Below are 9,531 nucleotides of genomic sequence, written 5' to 3'. Positions count from 1 at the left end.
CTGATATGTGCTGCCTCAGGAACCAGCGGTCAAGTTCCAGGTCATACTGATAGGTGGCATACTTGGCTCTCTCATTCATGTGGGTCTCCCGTATAAAGACACATAAGGAATTAGAGATGACAACGGCCCTAACACACGGGTCGGAATAGCGCTTGGCAGGGATATTGGCTGCCATCCTCCATTCGTTTTTATTCACATCATAGATCTCCACTGTTACAGAAGAGCCATCCACAGTACTGCTGGGGAGCCTTATACCAGAATTGCTGGCAATGTGCAGTCCTCCGATATAGAATATCTTATCGCCGAAAGCAGCAGCTGAAGCGAAACATCTGCTCGTTTGTCGCATCGCCATCTCCACCCAGGCGTCTGAGCGGGGGAAGTAGCAGTACATCAGGTTGTGTGCCATGACGTAGATGCAGTTGTGAACCGCCACGGCCGTGCTCCACTGCCACGCGCAGGGCAGGGGGCTGACCATGGTCCACTCATCCTTCTCGGTGTCGTACCTCTCCACAGTCCTCCTGTTGAGCTCCCCGCCAACGCTGTCTCCCCCGATTGCATAGATGTATCCTTCACAGCACACCAGGGACGGCTTGATGCGCACAAAGAGCATCGGCGTCTTGGGGAACCAAGTGTTCTGCTGCGCATCAAACCAGTAAAAGCAATTCACAGTTCTGAAGGCAGCCTGGAGTTTGCTGCTTTTACTGTGATTGGTTTTTGTGTTCTTCAGAGGAACCTGCCCACCTGCTATATAGATGTCATTATCAGGAGTTACAAGCGTCCCAACCTTATGCAAGTCAGCAGGAGGGTTGCAGAGTTTGTAAACTTTCTCTGCCTGTGGGCTGTAACAGACAGAAGAGTAAAGACTACCAGGGTTTTCAGCAGCAGCTTCAATGAATATCATCATCTCCTCTTTTGTCATGCCAAGTCTGGGCTTGAAAAATTTGGGCATCGATTTGTACAGTCCTTGCACCACCACTGATTTATCATTAGGTGGCAAGCCTTGAAACCAGGCTCTCTGTGTTACTTCTGAAAGTGCATCGATCCGGATTTGGCTGAGAACAGAGGACAAATACTGCGAGCGTGATTCCGTGTTGTACTCCAGCCATAACATAGCAGCCTCACGCACTGTCTCCTCCTTTTCCACGTTTAAATTGTCACTGCTTAAAATATCTATCAGTAGATCATGTGACAGTTGCATGAAAGCCTCCTGGTGGTACACAGCTGTGAACTTGTGCTCCACCATTCTTTTAGCACTCTGTTTTAACTCTTCACAGCTGAAGAGATCAGCAAAACTTAATAGACGCACACAATTTTCTGCATTAATTTTTTTGATTAAGTATTCTCTACATCGTTGTAACACATCATCTACCTGTAATGCAAAGAAAAACACGAAGTATTACACATACAATCTATGCTTTCATGTAGCATCAGCACATAAAAGTACTTGCATCTGGTGTTGAACAACACAGTTCAGGCCTGGAATACTACACATACACAAAAATACAGCAGTGACTCACTCAACTGCTTCATACAGATCAAGTACACAACGTGATTATGTCTGCTGGCAAAACTAATTTTCTAAATGTTAGAAGTGCACTGGTTTTCTTCCAACCTTCCAAAGTGACTGTCATGCAAGGAGGGATGGCTACATGAAGCAAATTTGGCAAGCAACTGCTGTCTATACTGAGTGAACTGAACAAAAGTATGTTGAAGTGACTAAAGAGGAAAGGTCTTTTAAAAAGGTAAAGAATAAAACAATTCAGGGATTAGAAGCTGTTATTTCATCCTCTAAACATTCCTACCTGTAAGAAGCAGGCAGTTTCATAGAGCTGCTCTACTGTGCTGTCACTTATTGCCAGGTTACCCGTGTATGCATAAGTGATGATGATCTGCAGAGTGGCTGCATCCACATTCCTCAGGTGTACATGTGTTTGTTTGCTCTCGCTCAGCCCGCTCATGAACATTGCTCTGAGAAGAAACACACATATTAAGACAAGGATCAGCAGTGAGTAAAGTAATCTTAAACAGTCACCTGTAAGCCTTTGGTGATTACACTCCTAAAGGTGAACAGTCCTTTTGCTGGCCTGTTTACAGGTGTTTAGTATTTACCTTAGGCTAACATTTGCTATTTAAGATAAAACATTTGAACAGAACAAAAGTACCATCAGTGCCTTCTGCAGAAATTCTTTATATTCTTGCAAGCTCTTCTGTGTTAATCAGCAGAGGGCTCTAATGATTTTGGAGCTTTAATGATGCAATTTAAATCTTTTTCTATGATAGGTGGTAAGAGGGAAGAAACATCCTCCAGAAAATACCACTGAAACACAGCTAGATTTTAGATTCTAAGACAAAAGCAGATTTATGTCATGGACTGAGCTAAGTCATATCAAAAAGGATGCTCCTCTGGGAGGAGAAGAAATGGAGCACGGACTAGCACTCTATGAATTATTTCTTATATACCATTCATCATAACATGCAGTAAACTTCAAATATGCAGGCAAAAATCAACAGAAAAAACTATCAGATGTAGTCTGGGAAAAAAAAAGAGCAAATATTTCCATTACATCTTCCTGAAAAAGACTAGAAAGGCAATTTAAAACATGGTTATTGTTTCCTTAATGCTTTACAAACCTCTTGCCCATTCTGGTATTTTAATTGTTACGCAGTTAAGAATGAACTGGAATCTGGTACTATAAGCCATGTACTTGTCAACTTGCTTAAAATAGGGGACATTGGTTTCAAGAGCTTTATACTGATTCAGGTTTGGTATTTATGGTTGTGCTAAAAATTCAGTTCAAGGCTCTTTATATTTATTTGGGCTTTTTACTTAGGAAACCAGGCATGAGAGAAGTTAGAAGGGACAGTGGGTGCACCTTTTAGTCCTGCTTATGGCTGCAGAGGTGAAGGGGACATGGAGATACACTCCCTAAGTAAAGCCATTCCAGAAAGCATCTGATACAAAGACAGTATCCCATCCCCATTTCTCTGTCTTCTTCTAAGCTCCTTAACTCAGGGCAACTTGCATTTTAGGATCACTGACTAAGTGAGTATCAACTTGCTGTGCAGTGATTTAAAGGTAAGCAAGAGGGTACAAGAGGGTGGGTACAGAGACTCCTCTCCACAGAAAGACTGGCTCTTGCTCACACGCTGCTGAGCAGCCTGTGCTAGAGCAGGGCTGCACATCCTTCAGACACAAAGATGGAAGGTAAGCTGGCTGCAATCACACACAATGGCTGGATCACACTGAAAGATGCTTTGCTTTTCTCCCCCCTCCTTCAGGGCTATCAATTTTTCATAATAAAGCTAAATTTAGGAAGCTGAGCATCTTTTTGTAAACCAAAGTAGAGAAGAAAAACAGAACATGACAAAACCACAAGTTTGATACTTCTTTTAACCAGTGCCAAAACATCATTTCATAAATAATAAACAAACACATATGAATAAGAGATTTGACTGCACATTCTGATGCAGCACACTGGGTGGACTCATGACAGCTTTCCAACCTTATGATTAACCACCCACATTAAATCTGGCCGTATTTCCAGTGGCTGTTATTTTACAAATTGTTGGAACTATGTCATCTGCACAGGGCCAATGGTAATAATTATTATCTAGTGATCACACAATACTTGTTGCTAAAAATTGGACCAGATTCATCTGAGATGAAAAAATAAACACACAACCCAGCAGGGACAAAAAATTCTGTGAAAGTAATAAATGAATCCTTGTACAGTTTTCTACAAGAAAGGAGACAAACTACAGAAAACATTTCAGATGTGTTCTGCATAGTGAGCCTATCTCAGGAAAAGCAAATTTGTAAACCTTCCTGTGATTAAACAGGAAAGAAAAGTTATAATCCCTCCACAATGCATCAGGAAGGTAAAACATGCATGGTTGTCACCCTGACTAGTTTTAAGCTTCAAAATTCCTTCCAGACAGGCAGATTAATTATACTATGTTGCCAACAAAAAATGATTAATCACTGCAGAAAATTCATGGTGCCTCATCATCCAGGTCTTACTATAAAGGTATTTGCAAAAAGTGGTAGCACTCAACGTATCTTATTAATAAAAATGTTTTAAAAGACCGAAGCAGGACATTTGGAGAACAAGAGCTGCTGAACTAAAAATTCCAACCGTATCTTGGAGGGGGCATGAAACAAAAAAAAGAACCCAAACCACACACAGAAAAACTCCTCTTGCATTGCCACAACACTCAAGCAAGGGAAGAGTTTCTGGCTTTGCTGAGCAGAGAAAACCAGATGATACAGAAAAGAAAGCCATGAACTTGCACAGCAATCCCTACTTTTAGCAGATGCTTCTACTAAGAAACTACAGTTAAACATGACAATGAAATTCCTGTAGCCAAGTCTCAGTAATCTCGTTATCCTACCTTGGGAAATAAAATCAGATTAAGTATTTTAAAGATTAAGTGTGAAGAATAAGAAGTTTACTAATTATTCAGACTCAATTAACTCCCTAAAGCAAATGAACCATCACGAGTGTGGTTTTTTTCCCCCCACACTTACTGTATAAACTACAATAACTATCTAGAATAAGTCCCAGGATGCTAGAAATTTTATTTTACTCTGTGTTGGAAAGTAAGGATATTTAGGTTTTTTATTTACTTCACTGATCTTTAAGTCTCTGTAACACACTGTTAATCAATTACTATTACACTCAAAACCAGGTACCACAGATTTTATAGCATTTGAATACTTACCTGAAATATGAACTGCACGTTGCAAGAACCATCTTATGGCAGGGAAATTCAGTGCCCTCAACAATCAACACTATGTCAGTTAGCAACTGCTGTTCATAAAAGAATTTTAACTGCTCCAGCAAGGATACAGCATACTCTGTATTTATCTGCCTCTCGTCCTGGGTAGACATGACTGTATTCCATTAATATTTCCAGGACCAGAGAGAAAAGTCAAGATCTCTTCACCAAAAAAAGGTCAGTTGAGTGTTTCTGAAGTAGCCAGGAAAGAAATGGCAGGAGGTCTGTAGCCTTCAGAAGTGATACTGATAAAAACAGCAGTGTTATCTTGAGCTGCTGAATCAATGTTTGAGACTTTGACCTCCTATTAGGTCATCATGCTTTGACTTGATGTCCCAATCTGTTCAGAGACTTTCAAGAGTGTCTGCAGAGCTCCCGTTGAGATCTATGACGCAGCAAATGAATGAGCAAAAGTGAAGTCTGAGGTAGATTTTGTGGTAACATCTCGTGATCAAGGGCTGCACTTGACTGACTGAAAGCAGGAAAATAAAATTAATTTACATATTAGCACATTTTGAAAAACCTTTCATAGTTACCCCTTAGAAAAGACCTTACTAAGAATTACTTAGAAGTAATTCTCTAATAAACATTTCTAAATTAGTACTTCATTACTTGCAATAAAACCCTTCTGAGAAAAATATTTAAACAACAAAGGTATCAAAGAGAAATGAAAAGCAGAGGAGTTTGTACATTAATTCTCATATGACCTGGACTTACAAATTAAAATAATTTATTTTGTCAACACAGCTACTAAGGCTGGAGAGTTAAAACATTCAGACTTCATTCCTCCTCAAAGAATTACCCAGATTTCCCATTGAGTACACCTGTGAATTTCATTCAACCATTGATAAGATAGCCACTTTTTTTCCATTTCTATATTAAACAGCAATTTTTTCTCCTTCTTTGTTTTTGTCTACCTAAAGCTTATCAATACCAGGCCACTAAAAATATAAATGCAGTAATTTCAACATTCCATCACTTTCCAACTAAACTCTCAACATCATCATCAGCCTGTTTATTTCACCTTTGGCATTCTAGTAGAGATAAAGCAGAACTAGCCTAAGGAATAAAAAAAAAACCACCCACCCCCCCCCAAAAAAACCCCTAAAAGTCTATATTTCCAACGCTTATCAAATTCATCTGCTCCATGCAGAAGGGCTTCACCTATTAATATTTCACATTCCCTTTTTTTTCCTTCTGAGTAATTTCCATACAGCTAGGTAAGCTTCACTGCTGCAGATGGGAGAGAAGCTAAACAAGGAAATAATAGAAGCAAAGGGATGCTGGAACAGCAGGGCTTAAAACACCTACAGTGGCTACCAAGGTCTATTATCTTATTTGGACATTTCTCCTCCTCTTAAAAATGGGGTCAGGTTTTATTTCACCTTCCACATGAACACAAAAACCTAATTAAGAATGGGATAGTTGTGACAGTAAAATTAACATGATAATGGGCACCAGAGTACCACAGCTATCAAATGCTTCCAGATTTATTTAATCGTGACTGTTCTTCTGCATCCCAAAACTGAGGAATAACCAGAACATGTTTGTCTTATGTCTGAGATACCGCTATCACTACAGTTCATGATGAACAGAGAATGCAGAAACACTTGCGTGAAATGACATTCCTTAAATTCCACACAAAAATACAAGATTTAGTGTAAGACAAAGGCTGTAGAAATACCTGCCAGCCACATCGAAGATCTACTATTTCAACAGAGCCCTGCCTGTAAGACAATTCAGAAGCAGCTGTCTTTCAACATTCACTCACTTGAAACAGATATGCTTAATTAATGCCACTTTAATTACTACTAATTTAGTGTCCCTAAATCTTTTTCTTTTCCAATGATAAATATACACAAACAGGAATTTCAAACTCTTAGTTTTCCCTGGTTGTTTAACTGGAAAAAGAGTTCAAAAAGTCAAACCCAATGCTCACTGTTGAGGTGAAGGCAGTTTTAAGGAAAACAGAAAAGGCTTCAATACTTGGGGGAACGAGTAGATACTACTGTGTGCTACAACAACAGATACTAGCACAAGTCTCCACTGAAGACCTTCAAGTTTCAGGTAACCTCTGAAGTCACTAAACCATAAATATATCAAGGATATAGAGATACTGCTCCATCTAAAGCAATGACCTTCTGCCTCAGGTCACAGCTTCTTTCCACCAAGTTAGTGTGCATCCCGTCTCTGCGCCACTACCCACTCTCCCAGTACTCTGAGAACAGCTCACCATGCAACCCAATCCACTGACAGATTTTGCACTGAACTTTAAACGGCTACAAAGACACACAGACTTCCTAAGTGCGTTAGGCCCACAGAAATAAATAGCTTGTGGCTCTGCTGGTATCCTGAGTCTCTCTACAGCATTGTTTTTCCTGGCTTAGGAGTAAAGTTTCAAGAACAATACAAGCCGGTGGATTAAGCTCTGTTTGGGCAGAGCATCAGTAATACTAAGCTTTAGCAAAAGAACTCACTGATACCCTAACTTCCTTTTCTGATGTAATTGTAAAGAATATTTCTTCAGAAACAGGAGAAAAAGAAGAAAATTAATATGCACTGGGTTCAGTCATTAGGTACAAGTCAAGGATGCCACGAAAAAATTGATATATACCTGCTAGTGAGATTAAAGACATTTTTGGCAGCTAACTGCTGACAGTCAATAACTGAAAAAGCAGACCTGTTCAGCAGAAGACAAGTTGAAACTGTGAAATTAATTACCCAGCTCAGGCACTACCAGTACTTGGTTACTAGGAGGGATATTCTGGGTTACAAACCAAGCAGTTTCAAACTTATCATACTAGGTAATAGCAAGGGGGAATGTGAGTACTAAAACTGATTAGAATCAATTATGTAAATTGACACTCCTAGCCAATAGATCTCAAAGATAAGAAAGAAAGGAAGAAAAAAAAGGAGTTGGAAGCTCTAGATTTTTGAGTAATGTATCAAATTTGCATCCTTGGCAGTGAGAAAGAAATAGGTAATTGATGAAGCAGTTCCAGACTTGGAAGTTCTCCTCTCTTCTAAAGCCATCAAAGGTGTCTTTGATAGCACTGTAGTCCAGAAAACTGAGGACATCAAGGAGATTCTAATAAGGCAACAATGTGAAATTTCACTAAAAACAAGGACAGATTTGGTCCTACAATGTTATGTTGAAAATGATTATTCACTTGGAAACTACTACTATTTTCCATACATATTATGCTTAGGAGGTGAGTTACAACTTTGAGGTAGGTGAGCTTCTGAAACTACACAGAAGCTAGTGACTAGAAGTGTCAGACTCCATGCTAACAACATGTTTGGTCACAATGCACTCCTGTTTTTCTGCTCCTAAAGGAAGTTATACAATAAAGGAAATACCTGCTCAGAAAGAAAATTAGCACATGATAAACCAACATCTTAAATTGGCAACTGGACTTGCACACTGAGCACATGTAGTTTCCATCCCAAGGGTGTTTCTGTTTTGTGGGAAGACTTGATCTGTGTTGGAAAATTAACCTTTGAAAAAAAGTGGGCCATGGATGTCTCCAGTAAGATCCAGCCACGTATCCCGTATATACAATTTTTTTTCTCTGAATTCTAGTACATTAATGAAGCTAGTCTGTTTTATTTAACAACTTAAATCCCAGTTTAAAAGTATGTGTCATTTTCTTAAATATTCACTATATGACACTTAACTATAAATTCAAACATTTCTACATTAAGAAATTAATTAATCATTAACATGGCTTAATTAGTTGTAAGTTGGTTCCTGAAAGGTTAAATCTTATAATGGATATCATACTCATGCATATAAAATTTATTCTCAAAGCACAACAGTCACTAAACTAAGAAAGAGAAATTTTAGGATTTGCACCAATTCTGATCTGTTTCATAATCACATGACCAAAACAAAAAAGCCTGCTTCAGGAAATAAAAAAACAACAACAACCATCTGTCTAAAATGTAGTCAGAAAATACTAAATAAGCAGCAACATCTTTTCTTCCTCTTTGGTCTGTTCCTGAGAGATGCCACTTACACATCTTTGAGTATAAAGGGCCCTTTCTACTCAACACACAAAAACAATTAGGAAAAAGGTGTGACACCTATACTCAAATCATGAGACTACCTGATGTATGCATCAGAGGACATTAAATACTAAAAATTACCTATTCCTCCAGATACATTTCTGAGAAACTGAACTACACTGAGTGTGCATTTTAATAATCTCTTAAATACATAATCTGAACGAAATTCAGCCCTAGGTGTGCTCACAACAGCACACGGCCTTTCAGGCCTACTATGATCACACAGTAGATATACACGATATAGAAAAGCCCAAGCTGGGGCTTTGCAATAAAACCTCTAAAAATGCACATACTAAGTACAGCACAAATACATTTCAAAATCGTAATTAAAGTTACTTCAAAAGCACCAGGTATTTATCCCGTTCATAGCAGAAATAATGGTAAAAGCTGGAAAAATTTTAGGTATGCAGATGTACTAACTTCAAAGCTATACCATGTGTTTATTTAGTCCAGAAAAGCTTATTAAGAGTTATGTGACTCTTCAAAGCCACATATGACCACAGAAGCCCACCCTCGGTCACTGCAGGTACCCATAGTGAATATATGCACACAATTAGATCGATCAGGAGGGAACGTAGGGGCAGCTACAAGGAACGGCAATGCCACTACACTGCTGCTCTCCTCCAAGACTTCACGGTGTGTGTCGCTCCGAGCGCTGCCAACACAAACACCGAGGTTTCACAC

General features: G+C 39.1%; 1 protein-coding gene across 1 annotated transcript in view; it reads right to left on the bottom strand.

Moving 5' to 3' along the window:
- Positions 1-5,316, bottom strand: part of KBTBD2 (kelch repeat and BTB domain containing 2) — a 6,907-nt gene extending 1,591 nt beyond the window's left edge. Inside the window, exons 1-3 of the mRNA XM_008633869.2 lie at positions 4,723-5,316; positions 1,803-1,968; positions 3-1,369 (exon numbers count right to left, since the gene is read on the bottom strand). Of these exons, the coding sequence (XP_008632091.1) occupies positions 3-1,369; positions 1,803-1,968; positions 4,723-4,892 (1,703 nt within the window). The 5' untranslated portion in view covers positions 4,893-5,316. The remainder of the gene's footprint in view (positions 1-2; positions 1,370-1,802; positions 1,969-4,722) is intronic.
- Between the last annotated feature and the right edge of the window lie 4,215 nt (positions 5,317-9,531).

Source organism: Corvus brachyrhynchos, unplaced genomic scaffold (assembly GCF_000691975.1).
Source record: "Corvus brachyrhynchos isolate BGI_N302 unplaced genomic scaffold, ASM69197v1 scaffold94, whole genome shotgun sequence".
NCBI classification, from domain to species: domain Eukaryota; kingdom Metazoa; phylum Chordata; class Aves; order Passeriformes; family Corvidae; genus Corvus; species Corvus brachyrhynchos.
Note: the sequence above shows the minus strand (reverse complement) of the source record. Positions and strands in the feature narration are given on the sequence as shown.